Source organism: Lemur catta, chromosome 14 (genome assembly GCF_020740605.2).
Source record: "Lemur catta isolate mLemCat1 chromosome 14, mLemCat1.pri, whole genome shotgun sequence".
Lineage (NCBI taxonomy): Eukaryota > Metazoa > Chordata > Mammalia > Primates > Lemuridae > Lemur > Lemur catta.
In genome coordinates this window covers 33034270-33060973 of record NC_059141.1, presented here as the reverse complement: position 1 = coordinate 33060973, position 26704 = coordinate 33034270, and the positions used below count along the sequence as shown (strand labels likewise).

General features: G+C 33.7%; 1 protein-coding gene and 1 pseudogene across 1 annotated transcript in view; one reads left to right on the top strand and one right to left on the bottom strand.

Annotated features, from left to right (window-relative positions):
* Window positions 1–26704, top strand: part of PTEN (phosphatase and tensin homolog) — an 87068-nt gene that overhangs the window by 17754 nt on the left and 42610 nt on the right. The window contains exon 2 of the mRNA XM_045569062.1: window positions 7701–7785. Coding sequence (XP_045425018.1) covers window positions 7701–7785 — 85 coding nt within the window. The remainder of the gene's footprint in view (window positions 1–7700; window positions 7786–26704) is intronic.
* On the bottom strand, window positions 20088–20182 carry LOC123650492 (annotated as a pseudogene).

Below are 26704 nucleotides of genomic sequence, written 5' to 3'. Positions count from 1 at the left end.
GTAGGTTGTATTATGGGTTAAATTAATTTCTGTGGACAGACTTTAGAATTTAATTACTGTTAATTAATTTTTCCCTTTGTAGAGTATGTGTGTTCTATGGTGAGAAGGAATTGTTGTAGCACCTAAATCAAGGCTGTTCAAATATGGTATACATAATTATCAAAAGTCATCAAAATGAATCACTTAAGATCTATGTATTTTCTTGTGTATAAATTATACCTCAAAACAAAACAAATTTAACATTTGTTCAGAGGTGGAGGGAAAACACTGTTCAGTCTATCTCAGATCTGGAACTGTGGTGGCCATCCACCCTAGACAAGGTAGAAAATACCATGTGTGCATTTCTTCCACTTCTCTTCTTATTGTATATACAGTATTCACTGATATTGTGAGAAAAGAAGGATTTTTTTTTTCTTTTGGAATAATATTTTACATATGTTCTTAAGTTAAAATAAATACTCAGGCTGAAGTTATAATAAAATAAATATGTAGGCCAGTGTGGTGGCTCACTCCTGTAATCCTAGCACTTTGGGAGGTCGAGATGGGAAGATCGCTTGAAGTCAGGAGTTCGAGACCACCCTGAGCAAGAGTGAGACCCCATCTCTACAAAAAATAGGCGTGGTGGTCATGCCCATAGTCCCAGCTACTCAGGAGGCTGAAGCAGGAGGATCGCTTGAGCCCAAGAGTTTCAGGTTGCAGTGTGCTGTGATGATGCCACTGTATTCCAGCCTGGGTGACAAAGTGACATCCTTTCTCAAATAAAAAAGTGAAATAAAATAAAATTAATACTTAAAAGGCAAATTGATATAGTAAAGATTTCAAAAGCTAAAGTTTCTGTTAGGGTTTGATGTTCTTTAGAAGGGTTAGGTTATTCCACTAGGAATGATGGGCTCTTACGGGATAAGGCAGTACCATTTGTTCAATTGATAGACAGCTATCACTGTGTTATAAGCATTGTTCATATACTAGTTCATTTAATCCTCATAACAACTCTATATAATAGGTACCTTTATTAGCCCCGTTTTGCTTGGGAAACAGGCACAAAGTATGTAACTTGCCTAAGTTTACACAGTAAGTAAAACTGGGGTTTCAAGTTCAGGCAACTTGGCTCTGGAATATGTGTTATTAATCATTATGCCACCGTGCCTGTAAGTAGATCTCTAGATGCCAGAAATATTGAGCTTTTTCTAGTGACCTAGTTAGTATAATTCTTTATGCTTAATACTTATAAGTCATTAGATTAAAATTTCATATTAAACACTCCTTATTTAGAAAACTATCAGGTAAGCGTGGTTAAGCCTGTTTTGTATTAGAAATCATATATATATATATTTGTATTTTAGTCCCTCAGTTCCCGTGTGGTTTCAATTCTTTTTATAAAAATGTATGTCATAAAAATTATAATGTATAGAGAAATATAAACACTGTATATTAGAAAGATTTCGTTTATTGGTATAATTCTTGGCATAAGAAATATTTGTCTCAAGAATCAGTACTTATTTAGGTAGATGCTGACATTAGCTTTGGAAATGCCAGTAGATTTTTGTATTGTATTGTCTTTTAAAAATTCTTGTTTTTTTTTTTTTTTTTTTTTTGAGACAGAGTGTCACTTTGTTGCCCTGGCTAGAGTGAGTGCCCTGGCGTCAGCCTAGCTCACAGCAACCTCAAACTCCTGAGCTTAAGCAATCCTACTGCCTCAGCCTCCTGAGTAGCTGGGACTACAGGCATGTGCCACCATGCCCGGCTAATTTTTTCTATATATATTTTAGTTGGCCAGATCATTTCTTTCTATTTTTGGTAGAGACGGGGGTCTTACTCTTGCTCAGGCTGGTCTCGAACTCCTGACCTCAAGCAATCCACCCGCCTCGGCCTCCTAGAGTGCTAGGATTATAGGCGTGAGCCACCGCGCCCAGCCTAAAAATTCTTCAGTTTTAAGATTTCATAAGTAATGTAATTACAAATTAGTAAATCGATTTTATTTCATCCTTCCTTTGAAAATTTATGTTTTTATTTTTGACTGGAAATATAAAAATCATAATCTCTTGTGAGGCAGTATGGTATAAAAAGCTTAGGTTCTGGGTTTTGAACATAACTTGGGTTAGAATCATAACTTACTACTTACTGATTTTGGGACCTTGGGCAAACTGCCCAGTCTTTTTGACCCTCAATATCTTCATCTGTGAAATGGTATTATTACATTATAGGATTGTTAGGATTAATCATGAGAATGTAAAGGCATGTTGTCTGGCACATGATATTCAAGAGATACTAGTTGTCCATGTCTTTCTAACTTGTAATGGATGCCAATGGCAGTTTGAGGTAAAATCTCAAACTGTATGAATAAGGAAGGTGAGAATTTGAGGAAAATGAAACCTTAAAAAGACTGAATTCCTACACTCTGTTTAGAGGAAGAAACAGGGCTATGAACAACATCATTGCTTTGCAAGGGGCAGCCTTTGACTCCTTGTCTGTCTGATTAACTTGAACTCCCTGCCGTCACATCCTTAAAGCTGAACCATATCTTCTGTTAGTTCCACATTCTTCATACAGCTTTGTGTGTAAGCTGCACTAGACTGCTTGCTTTTTCCTGAATATTAAAATTTTGTTTTGTTTTTTTAATTGCTGGTCTGACTAGGGTATTCCTGAGTATTTTATATATTTCCATGTCTCTAGCCTTTGCTTGCAATATTCTAACTGCTCTTACTTCTTCCTGTATCTACTGGTGTCTAACTTACCTCTTATGGATTATCTAATATAATAGCTAGTTGGTAAAGCTTTATCTGTGTCCCCACAGAATTAATCCCTGGCTCTTTAACACTTAAAATGTCTTGATCTTTTATGTAAAAGAAACTTTGTCACAGTTGTAGGTCTGTGTCTCTCCTCAAGGGCAGTACTCGTTACTTAGCCCTATATTCTCAGCACCCCTTGCACAGAATGTTCACTGTATGTTTGAATAATTATGTGAATTACGTATGGGGCCAGCTGAGTTTACTTTAAGGAGTATGTAACATGCATTTGTGTATAGTTATAGGCAAGTTTTCTTAAGGTAACCAAATCCTTTGCACCTTTATTTGTTGCTATGGTTTGAATGTCCCCTCCAAAACTCATGTTGAAATTTAATTGCCATTGTGATGTTATTAAGAGGTGGAACCTTTAAGAGGTGATTAGATCATGAGGGCTCTGTCCTTAGGATTACTGCACCCTTTTTGTCTGTTCCACACACTTCCTCATCTTTCACCTTCTGTCATGGAATAACTCAGCAGAAGGTCCTTGCCATGCAGTGCCATGCTCTTGGGCTTCCTAGCCTCTAGAACTGTGAGCAAGATAAATTTCTGTTCATTGTAAGTTTCCCAGTATGTAGTATTCTATAGCAGCAAGAAAGGGACTAAGGCATTTGCTTTATTAATTAGTATTCATACTGCAAGGATAAATTTGAGTTTAGTCCCGGCTAGGTTGACCACATTTCAAGGGGCTTTGTACTTCTATGTTTTTCTATGAGTATCTTACCTGAATTCTCACTGAAATTAATGGGCTAGGATAGGTAAGTTTGTTAGTGGTAATAATTCTTCTTTCTTTTAATAAAATATAATACTTTGTTGCATTGCTCAGAAAATCGTAGATTTCAGTTTATATTTTCGACCAAAATGTATTTGTAACTTTTTGGATAGGAATTCCAGAGTGGTAGTAGCCACAACTGCTTTGGATTCTCTATTGCTGCTTCTGGTGCCTCATTTTTTTGGTGACATTTTTCACTTTCTTACATTTGTCCTTTAAGACAGACTTAAAAAGATAAAGATACTCAGTTTCAAGAATTACGTTGCTTTAGGCTGGATTGAACCTCTGTTGTCTTCTGCTATTTTTTTCATGAGTGGACATAATATCTCAAAATATTTTGATAATTGAACAAGAGCTACATTTTTAGGTGAGGTTGATTTCTTATATGAGAATAACATCGCAGCTTATATTTGTGATGTTTAAGTGATAATCATAATAGTTTTATTTGGAATCTTCATAATAAGAACTCTTTGAGCTCGGGGGTGAGTTTATGTGTTCCTAAAGTGAAAAAAATTGTCCCTGGCACATAGTAAATGTTATTTAAATCTTAGGTGCTTCTATTAGTATAAATTTTTTGGTAGGAATTTAGCACTTTTAAAAACTACATACAGAGCTGATTCTAAGTCATACAGGGTAAGACAGTATTTTGCCAGGACATTTAGTAAATAGACTTGGAGATAATTATTAATATGAAGCACATAATTTAAGAAATCTGTTATAGAAATAGTGCAGGTGTATTGTAGCAAAAATAGAAAATACAAAGCAAGCAAAAATGAGGGAAAAAAATCTGTATTCCCGCCACCAACAGGTTATTACTTTGAGTACCTTAATTTATAATCTTTTAGTCTACATATATCTATATAGATATATATGTATTCTTTTATCTATTACACTGCACATTCTGCTTTGAAACCTTTTATTTTAGTCAATTATACCAGCTTTTCCATATCAGTAAATTTTCATCTTTGTAATACCCAGATCGCATTAAAATTTTTCTAGTTGGCTCAAAAATGTCCTTTATGGCTGGATTGTCTAAAATAATATCCAAACCAGCATTGTATCTATGAAATTGCCTGTTAGGAAACTTGCCTTTAAAAATCAAGGGCAGCCACCCAGTTTTATTTTTTTGTTTGTTTGTTTGTTTGTTTGTTTGTTTTTTAAAAGACACTGATTTGTTGAAGAGAGACCAGATCCTGTCCTACAGACTTTTTGATTTTGTCCAGTTTACTCTCTCATAATATATCATTTAGGTTGATCTATCCTATTAATATGTATTTCCTGCAGGTTAAAATTTATATCTAAAGGCTTGGTGGATTTAAGTTGAAGATACTTGACTATCATAGATGATACTGTGTCTTTTATGTTGCATATTGAAAGTTATATGGTCTCTACCTGACTTTTGTTTATGCTGAGATTGAGAACTGCAAGTGGGCATTGGCAGTCTTCTTGCCAACTGTTCGATTATCTTTGTTTCCTTACGTTAGAAAATATTTTATGTAGTATTGTTTTGGCTCTGTAAAAAAAGTTCAGTTCCTCATGAACCACTCACTTATTGGTTTAGCATCGTATGTTCATCTTTGCATTATATAAGTTAATTTCATTAGGGCTTGTAAAGTAGGACTTTTCTCATTCTATCCTTTTATATTTATTAACTGGTGTTTTTCTGTAAAGTAGAGCTTGTTAAGTGGGTCTATTTGGTTGCTCTTAAGTGTAGTTCCTACAGGAAAAACAAGATGAATACTTGAATCTCTCTTTTTACCATTTTTCAAAGTGAAAAACTGAGTCTGTAAATGAAAAAGGTATCTTTTGTTGTTTTAACTTTTTTCTTTTGAGCATGTTTATAGACTCAGGGATTTTTGTTTTATTCGGGGTTTTTAAATTTACTACCATTTAATTTTTTATTTGATGCTTAGATTATCACAACTAGTCATTGGGACTTTTATGCTAGCTCATATGTCCGTTTGACATAGATCGTTAATCTCTATAAGCCTTCCCGTTCTCTGGCACGGAAAAGTATCCCAGGCTTGTTGTATCTTCCCTGCCCCAGACCTGGCATCAACTCTTTTTCCAAGGAATGGTACCTTTTAGTGTATTATATTAGAGACAAAACTTTGGGTGCTAGGAGTGTTTACTACTGCTAGGGTGATGTTGTTTATAGGCCATTTCGGTGAAAAGACCTATAAAATATAGGCTTTTAAAAACATGAATTCATATTGATATTTTTAATTAATGTTTTACTTGATTTCTTGATTTTATAATATTATCTGTTTTCTTACACTAATAATTATGAATCTTAAAATCAATAGCATAACTTCATTGCTTATTCCTACAATATAAAGAAAATAATTTCAGGATATCAATAATATTACTAAATCCAGTAAAACTATCAAAGTTTACAATTTTTATTAGTTTCTGATCATTCATGTGTACATGTGTGTGTTGAGGATGCTCAAATTCAAGCAAATATACGTGTAAATATTCTTTCTCCCATCTCTGTACAAAAAATACACTTTGTATACCCTGTTTGGTATATTCTGTAGATCTCTCTAGTCAGTACATACTTAGTGTACATACAACCTTTTTAAAAAATTGTAATATCAAAATAAAAGCTTTTGGTAACTTGATAATTTTTGGATCAAAAATACTATTGAAGTCAACTCAATAATGTGAAGGCTGCAGAAAGAAAAATATCTAGAAAAGGACACTGGATTAGGTGATTTTTGAATTGTATTTGGAAGATAAATGGGTCCAGAAGTGGATGGGCAGAGATCATTAGAGATGATCTTTAAGGGAAGCTTTAGGCAGATTAGCTGGGCTGGTGTGAAAGGTCTGTATCAGAAAATCATGAGATTAGAGAGGACTGATGGAGCTCAAGAAAAAAATGAGAGCTGGTATGATGGATGGGCAAGACTAATAAAAATGTAGATTGTTGGTGATTTTTATATTAATAGTTGGATATAAATTCTTCTTGAGTGTAGAGGTTTGTTTTTATGCCAGTTATAGTCTATAACATAATTGAATATAATGAACATGCTAAATATTGATGGCAGGTGACCTTTGAACAACTTGGGGGTTAGGGGTACCAACCCCTGCACAACTGAAAATTTGTGCATAAGTTTGACTCCCTCAAAACTGAAACTACTAAACAGCCTGCTGTTGACTGAAAGCCTTACTGATAATACAGCCAGTCAATTAACATGTATTTTGTATATGTATTATATACTGTATTCTTAAAGTAAGCTAGAGAAAAATGTTATTAAGAAAATCATAAGGAAGAGAAAATATGTTTACTATTCATAAAGTGGAAGTGGATCCTCATAAAGATCTTCATCCTCATTGTCTTCACGAGTAAGCTGAAGAAGAAAAGGGGTTGGTTTTGCTGTCTCAGGGGTGGTAGAGGTGGAAGAAAATCTGTGTAGAAGTGAACGTGCACAGTTCAAACCCACGTTCTGCAAGGGCCAAGGGCCAACTGTGCATTAACTGGAAGTGGGAATAATAAAGTTTCTATCTCAGTTCAGTATTATCAAGTCATAGATAGCAAGGGTTGGAAGAGACCTTAATGATTGGTTATTTCTTTGAACCTAATTATCATGTAGAATAGAAATGTTAAGTGGCTTGTCCAAATTATACAACTAGTTAGAGGCATAGCCCACTCTTAAATCTGGCTTTCTGAGCCTCACTTTATCTACTTTTTTGCTATACCATGGTGTCTTCTTTGGCCATGAAAAATTAGAAGTTGAACTGTTAGTCTTTCTAGGCAGGTGCAGATTTTTTGTTTTTATTTTGATTTTTGTCCCAAAATACTTTAGTTCTGTGATTCACAAAGCCCTTGGTTTTTGTTTTTCTCATATCCCTAAATATGGATGTTACCTTTTGCCTTACATGCATTTTTAATGTATTAAATAGAGGTGTTTGAAAATTATTTTGCTGTATAATGGTCTTGAGGGTCTTTTTTTGGAATTGATATATTTACGACTACTTCTTAATTACCCATAAAGAATTATAGATAAATACATTGATGGCTTTTTATTAGTATAGCTATAGTAGGGAAAGCTTTCTTTTTATAATTAGCTAATGTTTTAAAATGTATACATTTAGTTTGCACTGTTGCATATTTCAGATATTTCCTTAACTTAAGTACCCAGATATTTATCCAAACATTATTGCTATGGGGTTTCCTGCAGAAAGACTTGAAGGCGTATACAGGAACAATATCGATGATGTAGTAAGGTAAGAACACTTTGATTTTCTATTTCAAATACTGATGTTTATATTCTTGTTGTATTTTCATTTAGAAAAGATTTTTAAGCCACAGGAAAAGATACACTTTGTGATGTAAACTTTATTATTATGGTTCTCTATAACTCCTATTTTGCCTGTTTTGCTTAATATACCTAATGGACTTCAATGGGAAACACTTCATTTGATAAGAACTACTAACCTTATACATAATCAGGTACTTACATGATTTCTCGGACTCTGTAAAATGTCTCTGACCAGGTTAATGCCTGGATTCCATTACAATATGATTTTTGTCTTTTATTTGACATCAAAGATTAAGCCATTCTTGAGTGGATTTATTCAGTTAAACTTATACTAAGGTAGATGACAGATACTATGTATTTTTATGGAGAGCAATTTTTAGTGGGGCATAAGTGTACCAAGAACCTGAAGAATTATTTGGTGCAAGGCATATAGAAAGGAATGGCTGGGTATACTGAAGCCTATATTAATCAGTTGTATTATTTTGCACAATTTTCTAAATATAATTATCATTCAGTTGAAAACAATGAATTTCTCAAGGCATACTTAAATATTGAGTTTTAAATACACCTATGACCTAACAATACAAGTTATATTTTATAGAGAAGGAATTTATATCTGCTGTGCAAGTGGTCTTAATATACTTCTGATTTGAGAGCAAAAATATATATTTATGTATAAATTAATTGTAAATTGTCAATAGGAACTTCAGTGGCCTTCAAAGTTAAAATTCTGAGCCAGGCATGGTGGCATACACCTATAAGTCCTTGCTACTCAGGAGGCTGAGACAAGAGGATCACCTGATCCCAGGAGTTTGAGGCCAACCTGGGCAACATAGTGAGATCTGATCTCTTTAAATTTTTTTTTTTTTTTTTTTTTAATTTTTAGAGATGGGGGTCTTGAGCTGTTGCCCAGGCTGGAGTGCAATGGCCTGATCAGCTCAAGTGATCCTCCTGCCTGAACCTCCTGAGGAGCTAGGACTACAGGTGTAAGCTACTATGCCCAGCTAATTTTTTTGTTTTTTCTAGAGACAGGGTCTCTCTATGTTGCCCAGGCTGGTCTAGAACTACTAGGCTCAAGCTGTCCTACTGCCTTGGCCTCTCAAAGTGCTGAGATTATAGACATGAACCACTGTGCCTGGCCTGAGACCTCATCTCTTAGAAAAGAAAAAGTTCTGGATTATTTCTTTTACACTATTTCATAAAAGTCTTTCCTAGAGACTTTTCATTTAAATGTTTAGTGCTTATGAGAGTTAAATGTTAAAAATGGATGGGAAAGCACTTTGTGACTTATAAAGCATCACGCAGATATAAAATCCTTTTATAATAGTTGTTTAAGTATGTGAGACTACTTGTATTCTTTTATGAGCCAGTCATAAGTTGTTTCACTAAGCAGTTAATTTTTAGTAACTTGCTTTGAACTACAGTGTATTTACATCTTTGCAGTATTGAGTTGTGTTCAATTGGAGTTTTGTAGTATTTATATTTTGTTCAAAATTTAATTTTAATACTTATGAAAACTATAAAAAACCCTACTACTTTGTAGTTTCTATTAAAATTATAGATAATACATGGAGGGGACAGAGGTGCTGTTTAAGAACTTGAAAATAGGGAAATGAGTTTGCTTTCTCATAGTTAGGCAGGATGCAGTAGAAGGATGTTTAACATTATAGGCTCATAGGAGCAGCAGCACGACACAGCTTGTGATAATAACACATCTCAAGAAAATGCCATGAGCCATAGAAAAAAGAATGAGGGAGGTAAATTTTGAATCAAGAGAGATGGAGAACCTGGGATAAGAGCAGTATAGTCACCAGACATGTATTCTTTGCTATGGTGCAGAAGTGTTTATCAGGCCTGGATGAAATATCTCACAACATGATCTACTTCACATTACCGTATTCAACTAAGTACCAACTCAACACAGCCAGATTAGTAGTATTCATACTGAAAAAGAGTATGAGTACTCTGAATGGAGGGCAAGTTTTCTGATTATGGTAAAGGTATCCTCATGGTAAATTAATCTGGTTTGCTAGTTTTTACATTGGTCACTTCTGGGTATGTATTAGTCACTGAGACCAATTGATTATCTTTTAGGTTACTGATGAAGTCCAGTTTCTGGACCTGCACCACTGAGGATCAGATCTTAGATTGTAATAACTTCACCAAGAAAATACTATGCTGGGAAGCATTTTGGTTCCTCATCTTCTGATTTCATAACTCCTACCATGCCTCTGAATTAACAGATTCATACACTCAGTAATTAAGGCTGAAGTTTATTTTTCTAGATTTAATCTGTCTAGTTTGTTTTATTCTAGCCTTACGACTTTTTGAAATCTGCTTCCCTAACAAATATGTGTTTGGGTTATTACTTAGCCAGTAGTTCTTTTAGCCAACTGATCTTGCCACGTGTTATGGTAATATTAATGATATATCAACCTGAAGGATTATCAGCAGAATATAATACCTATGCTGTCCCTGTTTTGTTTGTTTTGTCTTGTTCTTTTTTTGATTGGAGGATAAAGGGCTAATAAGGCTTTGATAGCTTATCTTGCCCAGTCCTCTCCCCTTCTTTTATAAGAGAAGGAATGAACAGTGACTTAGGAAGGGAAGGTATAATTCTTCCTTAAACTAAAATGAAAATAAATAAGTCCTAATAATTTGCCTGTTAGGATTAAGCTCTCCAGGGGAATAGCTGTGTACAGTACCTAAATGATTGAATTCCCTGATTGGTTCACATTATATTGGGGACAGTAGTAATAATCAGTAATGGTCCTTTTTTTAGTAGAAAGGTGATGATGTCTCTGTGAAAAATGTGTTTTTATTTCTGTATACTTTTAATTTTCTGTTAACAAATCTATTTTCAATTGGATTTTTCTTTGCCCTCTCTAGTAAGATGTCCAAAGAATATTTAAAATTACTTTTGTCTTTAATTTCACATTTTTTCTGTGATTTTCCCCGAAACGGGAAATATTGTACAGAGTTCAGATTTTTTTGTTGTTGTGCTACATCATTGCTTTGTAGTAAAATAAATTGCAAATACCTTCATGTTTAAATTGTCCAGTATTTAAATGTTTTGGGGATATGGTTTGTTTGTTATGGCAGTGCCTCAATTTTATGCTCGAGGTACTCAGAGTACTTTGAGACAGACTTCTCCTTTTGAGGTTACCTTCTAGGATTAGGAATAAATGTAAAAAGTAAATAAAAAGGGAGGGGAGGGGAAGTGTACCAAGCTGAACATTTTTACTATCTTAAGTGGAAATGTTTTGCTTAATAAGCAATCAGAATTGACAGGACAGGACGGGACAAGGACATCTCATAGAAGGGAAATTAAAGAGCTAACTCTTCCCAAATTGATTTTTCTTCTTTTCTTCTTACTACTACCTTTTTTTCTTCCTCCTTTTTTGCCACTAAGCTCTTCCCTTGACATGCTGGAAATATGAAACAATGTTTTATCCAGATAATTGATTATTCTTTGATATTTATATTAATCTTATCCCTCAGGCTAATATTGAAGTTATCTAATTTATGTCATCTGGTATAAATCTAAGCAGCCTTTAACAAATTGGTGCTTCATGTGTTTAAGAGGCATAGCTTAAGATCTGTTCTGTCCCTAATAAATCAAGAAAATGTAGGCTTAATAGAAGTGAACTGGCTCTCTCACTGCAGAACCTTTAATATGCCACTATACATTGTAAATCTCCCAAGAGTAAGATACTAGTATGTTGCTTTTCCTTTTCTTTTTTTCTTTTTTTTCCCTTCTACCTCCTCTCTTTGCTTTTGTAGTGCATTAAATAATATCTCTTTAAATGATGTTTCATGGAGCATAGTTTGGGAAATGTTATAAAATGAAAAAAGATGCATATAAAAGTATTTCCCCCTCTGTATCTAGAGGAGATAATTCATTTCCTCTTCATTTATTGGAAAGTTTTTGGTGAAAAGATTCCTATATTTAGGGTAAGAAAATGCTTAGAGCACAATCTTGTGTTATATAGTGATTTTTTAAAAAAAAGATTTATCCATCTTCTTGTTTACTGTGAACTTCTTTACTTATGTATTACAGATTGGAGAGCTCATCTTTGTTTTGTGCTGTTACATACATTTTCTTCCTGAAGAAACTTTTCAGATATTTTAATAGTATGTTGATTTCTCAATCAACCTTAATTGTATGTTGATTTTCAACAAAAAGGAAGTGTTTGTTGCCCTAACATTATCATTATTGGCTGTTCAGTTAAAAAAAGAATTAAAAAGAAATTATTTATAGGCAAGTATGAAAACAATTTAAAGGAAAGAATAGCAGTTCCATTCTTCCTTTCTAACATTTTCTGACTCCTTCCCTTTATTGCTTCTCTGTTTCTCACTTTTTTCTTTATTGAGGTGAAATTCACACAACACAAAATTAACCATTTTAAAGTGTACAATTCAGTCACATTTAATACCTTCACAATGTTGTGCAACTGTCACCTCTGTCAAGTTCCAAAACATTTCTCTCACTCCAAAGGAAACTCCTGTGCCCATTGGCTGCCTCCCATTTCTTTTATTAGTCTTATTTTGTTACAGAGAACCTAGATGGATTAGACAATGTTTATTATCTTCACCAATATTTTTTAATAATAGGTAACATTTTTGAGCATTTATTTACGTATTATTTACATATGTAACTGTTGTATAAGCATGTATCATCTTATTATTGCATGTGTCATCTTATTAGATCTCTACAGTAAGTCTGTCCCCATTTCATAGATGATTTAAAAGAAGTTAACTTCCCCAAGTGCCATAGCTCTGGTAAGTAGTGAGGCTGAAGGTTGAGTCCAGATCTTTTGGATTCCAAAGCTAATTTCCTCAGTAATCATATTAGCTTGTATATCAGAGGACAAAAACTGGAAATTCTTGAGCTAATCTACCCTGCTGATATGCTTTGTTTGGTCTGACACAGTGTTGGTTCACATAGTGTTTAAAATTGGAATTTATTGCCTGTGTTTAAAAATCAAGAGACCTCACATAAAAAGCTATATTTCTAACTTCTTTTGAAAAGTTGGAGGATCTGACAACACTTGGCTTGCATTCCTATGTGACAAAAATTAGCTGACATTATGTAATGCCTGACCTGTCTCTGTTATTGAACAGCTTATTAATTGCCATTTCTCATGTATTCTGCTTGCTTTACTTAAATTATCGGAACAACCACTAGGCATTTGATTCTGTATAATTCGTAGAATCAGTAAGTAAACCTATGTGTTATAACATTATTGGTACATGTAAAGACTGCTTTAGACACTTAGTATAGTATTATAGAATGTTGTGTGTAAATTGCATCAGTTAAAATGTACTCTAAGATCATTGTAGAAGTCTAGTATCCAATAAACAGAATAAAGAGAAAACAAAGGGAAGAAATCATCAAGAAAATAATACTAGAAAATTTCTTTAGGATTTGAGTCTTCAGATTAAAAAGACTGAATGGTGCCAAGCGTAATAAATGAAAAAGTCCCATACTAGGCAAATTATTATGAAATTTCTTTTACAATACCAGGAATAAAGAGAATATCTAAAACACTTTTAAGATGATTTAGGAGGGATTAGGAATGTTAATGGAATCTAACTTGTTGGTGGTAGAGTTAAAGGTAGAAGATAATGGAACACCATGTCAGAAGTTGTGTGTTCAGCCTAGAATTTGATGTCCAGCCAAACCGTCAATCAAGTGTGAAAGTAGGAAAAAAATGTATTCATGAAAAACATTTTTTAGGAGATTACTAGCTAACATGTTGCAGCAAAACAAGGTAATAAACCAAGAAAGGAAAGAAAAGGGCTTCAGTAAACTCAAAAGCAAGAAAGGAAAGTCCAGGATGACAACTGTCACAATCTGAAGAGCTACCAGTTCTGATTAGATCAGGACAAAGAGGGCTTCAGGGGGGAAAAAATTGAACTGATAGATAAATACTGAAATATTTAGGAAAAAATGCATTAGATTCTGAGAAAATTAAACGAGTTAGAAAAAGGAAGCAAATATTAACATTAGTTGATTGATTTAACCCAAAATCGTGACATTGCTACATTGAGGGGATTAAGAAAAGTGAAATATGTGGAGTACTACTAGTTTTGTAAGCCTCTGTCATGGCAGGAAATGTATAGGTAAAAAATCTATAAGAAGCAGTATAATAATATTTAGAAATACTGAATTAAACACAAGAAAAAGGATCAGAGTAGTTGAGGGTGGTTGCATATGGGAAGAAGCAAGAATAAGGGTTTGAAGATGAGTAATAGGGCCAGTAGTTTTTTTTATTGTAATATTTAATATTTTTTATATATGTATAAAAACATAACTCCCTATTTCCCATCCTCTCAGTTCCTGGGAACCACTACTACTTTTGTCACAATGTATTTGACTATTCTGAGTACTTCATATAAGAGGAATAGTGCAGTATTTGCCTTTTTGTCACTGACTTATTTCACGTAGCCTAATATCCTCAAGGTTCAGCCATGTTATAGTATGTGACAGGATTTTCTTCCTTTTAAAGGATGAATGACATTCCATTGTGTGTATATACCACATTTGTTTATCCATTCACCAGTGGACATTTGGTTCCTCCTTTTGGCTACTGTGACTAATGCTGCTATGAACATGGGTGTATAAATATCTGTTTCAGTATCTGCTTTTAGTTCTTTTGAGTGTGTATACCCAGAAGTGAAATTGCTGGAGCAAATGGTAATTCTGTGTTTAAAGTTTTGAAGAACTGCTATGCTGTTTCCCACAGTGGCTATATGATTTTACATTCCTACCAACAAAGCACAAGGGTCTGATTTCTCCAAATCGTTACCAACACTTGTTATTTTGTTTTTGATTTTTTTATAATAGCCATCCTAATGGATGTGAATTGGTATCATTTTAGTTTTGCTTTTCATTTCCCTAATGATTAGTGATTTGAGCGTTTTCATGTGCTTATTAGTCATTTGTATATCATCTTTGAGGCAACGTCTGTTCAAGTGCTTTGCCAGTTTATGAATTGGGTGGGGTTTTTTGTTGTGTTTTATAAGTTCTTTATATATTCTGGATATTAATCTCTTATCAGATATGTGATTTGCGAATATTTTTTCTCATTTTGTGGGTTGTTTTTTTATTCTTTTATTTGCTGTGCAGAAACTTTTTAGTTTGATGAAGTCCAACTTGTCTGTTTTCTATTGTTGCCTGTGCTTTTGGTGTCACATTAAAAAAATCATTGCCAAATTCATGCCATGAAACTTTTCCCTCATGTTTTCTTTGAAGATTTTTATAGTTTTAGCTCTTACATTTAGGTCTTTGATCCACTTTGAGTTAAGTTTTGTATATGGTTATAGGTAAGGGTCCAGCTTCACACTTTTGCATGTGGCATCAAGTTTTCCCAGCCCCATTTGTTGAGAAGACTGTCCTTTCTCTCATCAGATGGTCTTGGCACCCTTGTAGAAGAATATCATTTGACCATAGATGCAAAGGTTTATTTGGGGGCTCTCTATTGTATTCCATTTGTCTGTATTTCTGTTAATAGCAGTACCACATTATTTTTATTACTGTAGCTTGGTAGTAAATTTTGAAATCAGGAAGTGTATGTCCTCTAACTTTGTTCTTCTATTTCAAGATTGTTTTGGCCATTCAGTAGTCTTTATGAATTTTAGGATGTATTTTTCTATTTCTGCAAAAAAGAAAAAAAAAATTATTGGGATTTTAATTGGGATTGCATTAATCTATAGATTGCATTGGATAGTATTGACATCTTAACAATATTAAGTCTTCTAATCTCTGAACATAGGATGTCTTTCTACTTATTTATGTCTTCTTTAATTTCTTTCAGCAATGTTTCAGCATACAGGTATTCACTTCTGTGGTTAATTCTTAAATATTTTATTCATTTTGATAATATTCTAAATCTAATTGTTTTCTTAATATCTTTTTTGAAATCTTCATTTGTAGGGTATAGAAATGAAACTTAATTTTTGTACATTAATTTTGTGTCCTGCTTCTTTGCCAAATTCAATTTTTTGTTGTTGTTGTTGAATCCTTAGGGTTTTCTACATGTAAAATTATGCCATTGTAACAGAGGGAATGGCCTGAAAAAAACTGCAAAAGTATTTTCTGTCTCTTTAAAACATCTTCCACTCCTTTTTGAGAACTAAAACCTGCATCCCTGCCTCAGGCCAGTGATTGGGAGGGGCAGGGTAATGTCTTTTGTTCTTTGTACTACAGAAGATGGCTCAGCCCAGACCTGGACCTGGCAGAGGATGGTCATGGGATTAGATGGGATGGAGATGGTACAATCAGGATCATCAACTGTAGTTTAACAGCAATTGCCTGAAGCTGAGAACCCACCCTTTAAAAGCTCTGTATTTCTGCTTATTATTAGGACAATAGCATTTTTCAGATAGTAGTCTCCATCCTCCTCATTTGCCAGCAAGTTAATAAATCTTTCTTTCCTTCTCAAACCACTTGTCCTTGTTTTTCTGATGTGGCCTCAAGGACAAGTGCTGAGCTTTTGGTAACACCATCTGCAAACAGATAATTTTACTTGTTCTTTCCAATTTGGAATGACTTATTTCTTGTTCTTACTTAACTACTTTCTGTTGAATATTAAATGCTATGTTGAATAGAAGTGGTAAAAGCAGGTCTTGGCACCCTTGTATCCTGTCTTGTTTCAGACCTTAGAGGAAAACTTTCAGTTTTTCACCATTGAGTATCATGTTAGCTGTGGAATTTTCATATATGTCCTTTATTATGTTGGAGTAATTTCCTTTTATTCCTAGTTTGTTGGGAGTTTTTCTCATAAAATGGTGTTGAATTTTTTCAGATGCTTTTTCTGCACCTATTGAGATGACCTGGTGATTTTTTTTTCTTCTTTCTGTTAACATGATGCATTATGTTATTTTTCATACATTAAACCATCCTTGCATTCCAGGAATAAATTCTACTTGGTCCTCGTGTATAATCCATTTAAAAGGCTGTGGAATTTAGTTTGCTGATAGTGTGTTAAGGATTTTGCATTGGTGTTCACAGAGGGTATTGATGTATAGTTTTCTTGTAATGGCTTCATCTGACTTTGGTATCAGGGCAATGCTGTCCTCATAGAATGTGTTAAGAAGGGTTCCCTCCTCTTCAGTTTTTGGGTAAAGTTTGAGAAGAATTGATGTTAGTTCTTTAAATGTTTGATAATTCATGGGTGAAGTCATCAGGTCTAGGGTTTTTCTTGGTCTGGAAGTTTTTTATTATTGATTCAATCTCCTTACTAGTTATAGATCTATTCAGATTTTCTATTTTTTTTTCTTGTGATTAAGTCTTAGTAGATTTTGTGTTTCTAGGTATTTGTCCATTTAATTTAGATTATCCAATTTGTTGGTAATAGTTCATAGTACTGTCTTACTATCTTTTTTTATTTCTGTATAATTGTTAGTAATGGCCCCGCTTTTTAGATTTTAGTAATTGGAGTCTTCTCTTTTTTTCTTAGTCAATCTAGCTAAAGGTTTATCAATTTTGTTAATCTTTCAAAGAACCAACTTTTGGTTTCATTGATTTTTCTCTATTATAATATTTTTCTATTTTCTATTTTATTTATTTCCACTCTAATCTTTGTTATTTCTTTCTTTCTGCTAGCTTTGGGTTTATTAGTTTGTTCTTTTTCTAATTCCTGAATGTGTGAAGTTAGATTATTGATTGGAGATCTTTATTCTTTTATAATGTAAATGTTTTCTGCTATAAATTTTCCTCTTAGTATTGATTTCACTGTATCCCATAAGTTTAGATACATTGCAATTTTTTTTTTTTTGAGACAGAGTCTCACTTTGTTGCCCAGGCTAGAGTGAGTGCCGTGGCATCAGCCTAGCTCACAGCAACCTCAAACTCCTGGGCTCAAGCAATCCTTCTGCCTCAGCCTCCCGAGTAGCTGGGACTACAGGCATGCGCCACCATACCCGGCTATTTTTTTTTTTTCTATATATATCTTTAGTTGGCCAGATAATTTCTTTTCTGTTTTTAGTAGAGACGAGGTCTCACTCTTGCTCAGGCTGGTCTCGAACTCCTGACCTCGAGCAATCCACCTGCCTTGGCCTCCCAGAGTGCTAGGATTATAGGCGTGAGCCACCGCACCTGGCCTATGTTGCATTTTCATTTTCATTTTTTCTAAGTATTTTCTAAGTTTCGTTGTAATTTCTTCTTTCAGAGTATGTTTTTTAATTTTCACAATTTTGTGAATTTTCCATTTTTTTGTTGTTATTAATTCTTAATGTTACTCTGTTGTGATTGGAGAAGATACTTATTTGATGTCAATTTTTAAAAATCTATTGAGTGTTGGTTTGTGGCTTAACGTACAGTCTGTTCTAGAAAACGTCCCATGTGCACTTGACAAGGATGTGTATTGTGTTATTGTTGGATAAAGGGATCTGAATATGCCTGTTAGATCTAGTTGGTTTATTGTGTTGTCCAATCCTCTGTTATCTTACCTATCTTCTGTCTGCTTCTGTCTGTTACTGAGAATGGGGTATGGAAGTTTCTATTATTTTTAAACTATTCCTCCCTTCAATTCTGTCAATTTTTGCTTCATATAATTGGATGGTCTCAGGTGTATAAATGATTATGCTTATTATAACTTCTTGCTGTTTTGATACTTTTATTAATATATAATGTCTTTTTGTCTCATAAGTTTTTTTATTTAGTTTATTTTGTCTGGTATTTTAATATAGCCACCCTCATTCTTCTTTGGTTGTTGTTTGTGTAGAATATCTTTTCCCATCCTGTCTCGTTCAACCTATTTATGTCTTTGGATCTAAAACGAGTCTCGTGTAGATAGCATACAGTTGAATTTGTTTTTCTTATACATTCTGCCAATCTCTGTCTTTGGATTAGAAAGTTTAACCAATTTGCATTTAATGTAATTACTGAAAAGGAAGACTTCTGCCATTTTGCTATTTGTTTTCTATATGCCTTATAGGTTTTTTGTCTCTCATTTTCTGCCTTACTGGCTTTGAGTTTAGTTGATATTTTGTAGGGAAACTTTTTAATTCCCTTGTCATTTCCCTTTGTTTATATTCTGTAGCTTTTTGTGTGTGTGTGTGTGTGGTTACCATTGATAATTACATTTAACACTTTAAAGTTACAACACTCTAATTTCAATTTATACCAACTTAACCTTCAGTAGCATACAAAAATTCAGCTTTCATACAGCTCCATCTTCTTCTCCCTTTCAGTTGTTGATGTCATAAAATTACATCTTTGTGTATTGTATGTACAAAAACATAGACTAATAGTTGTTTTTTTTAATACAGTAACATCTTCAATTATGTAGAAAACAAAAAACAGAGTTATAAACCAAAGTTACATTAATGCTAGCTTTGATAATTGCTCATGGATTTACCATTTCCCAGAGATCTTTATTTTTTAATACAACTTCAAGTTATTATCTAATGTTTTTTCATTTCAACCTGAAGGACTCCCTTTAGCATTTCTTGCAGGGCAAGTCTAGTGGTAATGAATTCCCTCAGCTTTTTATCTGGAAATGTCTTAAATTCTTCCTCATTTTTGAAGGACACTTTTGCTGGATATACAATTCTTGGTTGACAGCTGATAGCTTCCTCCTTTTACCCCCCTTCAGGAGTTTAAATATATCATCCCACTGCCTCTGTCTTTCAAGGATTCTGATGGGAAATTTGCTGACATTTTGAGGATCCTTTGTATTTGACAAGTTGCTTGTCTCATTACCAGTTCAAGATTCTTTTTGTCTTTGTCTGTTGACAGTTTGACTGGAATCTGTTTTGCTGTGGGTCTCTGAGTTTCTCCTACTTCGAGTTCATTGACCTTCTTGAGTATTTATATTCATGTCTCATCAAATTTGAGAAGTTTTTGATTACTGTTTCTTCAAATGATCTCTCTGCCCTTTTTCTTTTTTGCTGAGATTCCCAGAATGCACGTCTTGGTCCACTTGATGATGTCCCACAGGGCTATTAGGCTGTTTACTTCAGTTTTTCTTCAGGTTTTCTTTCTATTCCTCAGATGTGGTATTTTCAATTGTCCTACCTTTCAGGTTCACTGATTGTTTCTTCTGCCTGCCCAAATCTGCTTTTGAATTGCTGTAGTAAACTTTTATTCCAGTTATTGTACTTTTTAGCTCCAGTGTTTCTGTTTTGGTTTTTTATATTTTCTGTCTCTCTGTTGATATTTCCATTTTGTTCATACATCGTTTTTTGACATTGTCAGTATCTTCCTTTAGATTTTTGAGCATTTTTAAAATATTTGTTTTATTTTGTTTATTTATTTTTAAAAATACAGGACACCCTTTTGTGTGTCATCCTTGAGCAGGGGCCATGCTTCTCTGTATCATTCCGATTTTTTAGCATATGTGCTGCCAAAGCAAGCATGATATTTATTTTAAAGTCTGTATCTAGTAAGTCTGCCATCTGATCTTTCTCAGGGACAGTTGCTGTTTGTTTATTTTTTTCCCCTTTGAATGACTTATACTTCTTGTTTTGTGTTGTTTTATTTGTATACTTTGTGACTTTTTGTTGACAACTGGAATTTGAATCTTAAAGAGTGGTATTTATGGAAATCAGATTCTCCCCTTTTTCTAGGATTTGCTGGGGTTTTGTTTGTTTGTTTCTTCAATTTTTCAGGGTATTTCTGTACTGGGAATCAGCTTAAAGTGTAAATGGAAGATCTTCTCAGCCTGTGTTTTCCCCTGGGCATGTGTAATGACTTTCTAAATTCCCCTGTATATGTGGTTCTTTTCCAATGTTATTATCATCCTTAGATGTCTGGCTCCTAAAAGGCTCCCAAAATAACTCTGGATCTTTAAATCCCCTGGAAACTATTTCAGCTCGTGAAGGTTGCAACAATGGCAGCCTGCTTCTGTGTCTGTACATCCATGATCAGAAGCAGCAATTAGCAGTCAGAACATAGAGTCCTGGTATTTGGAGGGCAAGGTCCTTATTGCCAACCCTGACTCCTGCAAGCTGGATGCAAGTTGAACCAGGAACATGTGCATGGCTGCCTGCTGTGGAGGTGAGAGATGGGTAGCCACAACTGCATTAATTGCTGAAATTTACTCACATTAACCATGATTTACTGTCTAAGCCTTCCCTTTCGAACTGAAAACCTTTGAATAGACTCCAGAGTTCCAAAATAGTTCCACCAGATAGATTCTGCCACTGCATTTGTTGTCTTGGTGGGGAGATGGATTCCTTGTGCTTCTTACTCTGCCATATTTATTTGACTAATTTTTTATTATAAACTTTTTATGTCATTTGAATTATGTATGTTTATATGTTCTTTTGGCTAAAATAATTTTAAAATGTACTCTTGCAACTTGTTTAAATCTGTTTTATAGGAACTCTTTGAAGAAAGTAAATAATTTTTTAAAATAAAGACAATGTTCTCAAATCTGAGTTGTTAATGAATTCAGATTTTTATGTATTGAAATTACTTGAATTTAAGTATAGTTAGAAAGATTTATATTCTAGATTATCCAAATTTGGGGAAATTACCTCTCTGCTTTTGTCTAATTTTTTCGTCTCTACTTTCCAAGTATCTGTAGGCAGATTTTCCCATTTCCGTTTGGAAAGTGCTGTTTTCTTGCTTTTTTTCCCCACCTTTCCATTGTGTCAGACTTACAAGGCAATGAGCCAACCCGCGGGCACGAAATCTTTGGGAGGAGAGAGGAGGAAGAGGGAGGGGCAGCCATGGTGAATGTTTCCCTAAATAATATTCAAGTTTTTTGAAAGAACATAACCTCCTCCCCTTCTTAAAATGCCAGAACATGTTCTTTTAAATAATATTGTTTATTCTCCTACAAGCCTCACTGTTGGCCACAGTGCCAGGTAAGAAATCAGAGAGTTCAAATACTAAAGAGAACACACAAAAAGTGTGATTTCGCCAATCCTCACAACAAAATTACAGAAAAATACTTTTTTCTTTTATAAAAGAAACTTTATGATTTCTTTTTGGTTACAGATGATATAAAGTGACTCTAATTGACGTAAACAGAAAGGAATTTTTTGAAAAGTATTATGTAGTTCATAGCTTAAGAACCAGACTTGGAAGATGAGTAGAAGCAAGGCATGGCCAGGAGGCTGCAACAAAAGCAGTCTGCTTTAAGACACTGCTGCTTGGACACCTGATATACTAGGTACTGCTGCCATGACTCAATATGGTGACTGTGCTCATGAACTTTCAACTCCTCTGGTGATCTCTGTGAGTAATCTCTGACTCTCCAGTACCTTGTCCTCACTCACTAGGATTCAGTGTCCAGAGCAAAAGGGCCTAATTGGTATCAGGCCTGTACGTGTGATGAAAGAGAGATGAGGAAAGAGGTATCTGTTTCTGATCTCTGGAAATTATGTCCAAATTGGAATGGTATTTGATTGCTCAGCAGCCTAAAGATGACAAATATACCCTAGAAATTTCTCTTACCTTTACACTCCTTATCCTTTAAATCCTCTTCCCAATGGTATCTACAATTAAAAGCTTCATATATTCTTTTAAAAATTGTTTACCCACTTTTTAAAAAACAAATGGGAACATACTGTATAGTGTTCTTCACCATGCTTTTTTTCATTGAGTATGTCTTAAGAATCTTCCATATTGGTGTGGGTATCTGCCTGATTGTTTTATTGGCTACCTTTTAGTCTATTTTATGATCGTATCATAATAAACAGTCCTCTATGATGGATATTTAGATTCTTTCCAGTTTTTTGCCGTTGAAAACAGTGCTCTAATAAAAAACATCTTCACACATGTATCTTGGTGTTCTTTTCCAAGTATATTCTTAAGGTAAATTCTTGGCAGTGAAGTTACTAGGTCCGCTGCATCTGTGGTGTAAACTTTTGCCTTCAAAAATGGTGTTTTATAGTCTTACCAACATGTTTGAGTGCTTCTCTCCCTTTTCTTCACCCCCAACCTTGGCAAACTGAATATTATCTAATTTTTTGCAATTTGTTGGCCAAAAATGGTATCTTATAATTTGATTGCATTTCTTTAATAGTGAGGTTAAGCAGCTTTTTGATATATTGGCCATATATATTTCCAGGGTATGTGTGTATGTGTATACTGACTCTATCTTCAATGTAGTTTTCTTTTAGGTTGTTTGTTGTTTTTCTTAATGATTTTTAGGAACTCTGAAAAATAAGGAAACTAGTTTTACTCTTTCTTCAGACAATTTTATCATGCCTGCCTCTGTTGCCATTTGAATTTTGTGACTACAAGATTCAGATGAAGCAATGATAGTGCAGAGAGCTTGGTGGGTTATCTTTTGGCTTGAATTATTGATAACTATCTTCTTTAAATATGTATAATCACAGAATATCAAAGATTTTTCTGTTGATAGCTACTGTATCAAGAAATATTCTTTTAAAAATAGCCTTGCTTAAATTAGCACATAGAAAATGCTTTTAATCCAGGGAAATGTCATGTACCCACCACTCCTAATTTATTGAATCAGAGGAATATTCTCGTGGACAGAGAAGATGGAAGTGAAAAGGGAATTTAGGAATTCCTGCTTTTTTCCTGTCTCTAGCATTATGCAGCTGTTTAACTTGTGGAATTCTAATTTCTTTATTATTCTTTTTGGTCTGAGCAGTCTCTCCTCTCCAAGCCATTTCTTTTGTTTTTTACTATTTTTGTATTCCTTTAGATATGCTGCTATTATGTATTCATCTGTGATTATCCCCCACCCCGTTTTTGCTTTTATATATATATATATTCTTTAAACCTGAGCTTTGTGGGTAAATTCTCTTTAGCTATGTTGGTTGGTCTTAGATAATTTCTGTTTTTCCTCCTTTGTCTTTTTAAAACTAGAATCTTTTATAGTTGTTTATACAAAATTTTAGTTTTTAAAGCCTTTAGCCTTTCCTTTTCAGATTGAGTTACGAATTCATAGCCTGTTATTTAAATGAAGCTTTTGAAATCTGTTTTACTGATCTGTATCATATCTAACTATGCCAGTATTTCCTTCCTTGTCTGACGTGAACGCTAAAATTATATGAACACTTTCTCCCTGTTTCCTGGCATTTCCACGCCAAGTTGTTCCTCATTCTTAGTTAGAAACATGACCAGAGTTGTAGTTTCTTTCTAATCTAATGACAAAAGAAAATCAAGCATATTAAAAATTTGTTAGAAAACTGCATGTAATTAAAAATATTTTTGATATTTTGACAGTTGTGAAATCCCTAATTTTTACGGTGTCTTTCCTCTGTTCCAATTTTATGTTGTATTCTAAGAATATACCCATTTCTATTACCTGATTAGGAGGCATGTGTATTGTGCACTAGTGGATTTTTTTCATAGATAGGTATCTTTTAGATCTCCGCTATCCAATGTGGTAGCCACTAGCCACATGTAGCTATTATGTTTAAATTTAAATTAATTAAAATAAATAAATTTACTTATTTGCACTAGCTACATTTCCAGTGCTCAGTAGTACATGTGGCTAATGACTACGGTATTGGATAGCACAGATACAAAACATTTTCATAGTGGACAGTACTATTCTAGGCAATCGGTGCTGTTTTGCTTCTCATTCTAAAAAGTTCTAATTCCTGAAGATAATGTATTCCTTTTATTGGTATTCTCTAGTATTAACCAAAAGAAATTGGAGATTTTTTAAAATGTAAGTTACATTTTACAAACTGATACTTATAAATCAGAGGCTATTCGTATTACATTTAAAATCAACTTTCTGAGGTATAATTTGCATGTAATAAAATATACCCATTTTAAGCATACAGTTCAATGAGTTTTCACTCAAACACACCCATGTACACACCATAAACACCACTACAATAAAGATTTAGAATATTTGTATTATAAAAAGTTTCCTCCTGTCCATTTGCAGTCAGTCCCCAAAATGGTCCCAGCCAATCTCTTCTAATCTGCTTTCTATCACTGTAGACAAGTTTTGCTTATACTATAAAACAGAATTTCGTGTAAATACAGTCTTAAAGTATATGCTCTTTTTGTGTCTGGCTTCTTTCTCTTAACATAATATTTTTGAAATTCATCTCTGTTGCTCATATCAGTAATTTGTTTTTATTGCCAAGTAGTATTCCTTTGTATGACTATGACCTATATTTATCAATTACCTGTGGTAGACATTTGAGTTGTTTTCAGTTTGGGTTTATTATGAAGAAAGCCACTGTGAGCATTCATGTATAATACAGTTCTGTGGACATATATTTTTATTTCTGTTCATTAAATACCTATGAGTGGAATTGTTGAGTTGTATGGGTCAATGGAACAGAATAGAGATTCCAGAAAAATTCACATTTAACATTTTTTGACAACAATGCTGAGATTGTTCACTGGGGAAAGGATAATCTTTTTAACAAATGATACTGGAACAACAAAGAAGTCAAAGTGAACGTTGACTTACACCTCTCATCATACAAAAAAATTAACTGAAATGAATTGTAGACCTAAACTCAAAAGCAAAATCTAAAACTATAAAATTAGATAAAAACACAGGAGAAAATCTTTGTAACCTTTGGTTTAAGGATTTCTTAGAACATACAAAATTTACCGTACAAAAAAAGATGGACAAATTGGACTTCATCAATATTAAAAACTTCTGCTCTTTGAAAGACTCAATTAAGGAAATGAAAATGCAAGCACAGTTTTGGGGAAAATATTTGCAATACGTATATCTTACAAAGGACATGAACATATATATATGTAAATATATATAAAGATGCTCTTACAACTTCATAATGGGAGGATAACTTCATAAAAAAGGGCAAAAAATATGTGAACAGAAATTTTACAAAAGAAAATATATAGATGGTCAAGAAGCATACGAAAAGATGTTTAAAATCAGTCATCAGGGAAATGAAAATTTAAGACACAAGGAGATGCTGTTTCATATTTACTGGAATGGATAAAGCTTAAAGGGCTAACAAGGGTTGGGAAGGGTGTAGATCAGCAGGAATTCTTACGCATGTTGGTAAAAGCACAGAATGATACAATTTCTTTGGAGAAATGTGTGGTAGTTCTTTATATTATTTTTGATAGCCTTTTGAATTTCTTCAGTGAGTTATAGGTCACTTCTTCCGCTGTTTCTTTTCCTTCCAGTTTTACACCTCTTTATAGATAGTAAAGTTTCTTTAGTACTGGGAATCACTAGTTTGGAGCAGAATTATACAAAGCTGTTATTTTTGCTTTTTTTTTAAGTTGAAGTGATGTGTAGGAGAAAGCAGTACTATGCAGGTAAAGAGTTACAAGTACATTTTCAACAAGATAGTTACTTTCCTTGTATTGGATATATAACTGATAAAGTAATTCTAACAACATGAGATGACCAAGAGATAGTTAAGGATTAGAATGTTTGCAAAGGGGGTGAGGTATGTGTTTAAAAAAAAAACGGCCCAGTTCCAAGTATTAGTAATAGCAATAATAGCTGCAATTATACTAGGGTTCTAAGAGCAAATGTTGATTAAGCATGAATACAGCAGGGGAAATATATATGGTCACCAAATAGTAAGTTAATTACAGGAAAAAGTAGCAAATAATTATTTTGCTTTTTCACATGCTAATTTTTCTTTTTCATCTATTTTAGGATTAGTGGGAGCTGTCCAATGTCCTTAGGCTGTTTTCTTAAAAGCTCATTCTTCACTGGGTTTATCAAGCTGCCAGGAGCATTCATTTTGTGGTTGTTGTTACTTGAAGTTTTGTCTACAGTAGTGCTTGTCACATAGCAGATGCTCAATAAATATTTGTTAAATTAATTTTTGGAAAATACAATCTGCCACACCTTTCTTCTACAGTCTCCAATCTTCTGTTGAGATTGTCCAGTAGATTTTTCTTCTCAGATATTGTACTTTTGAGTCCTAGAATTTCTGTCTTTTATGTTTTCTACATCTTTGCTGAGATTTCCATCATCTATTCACTCATT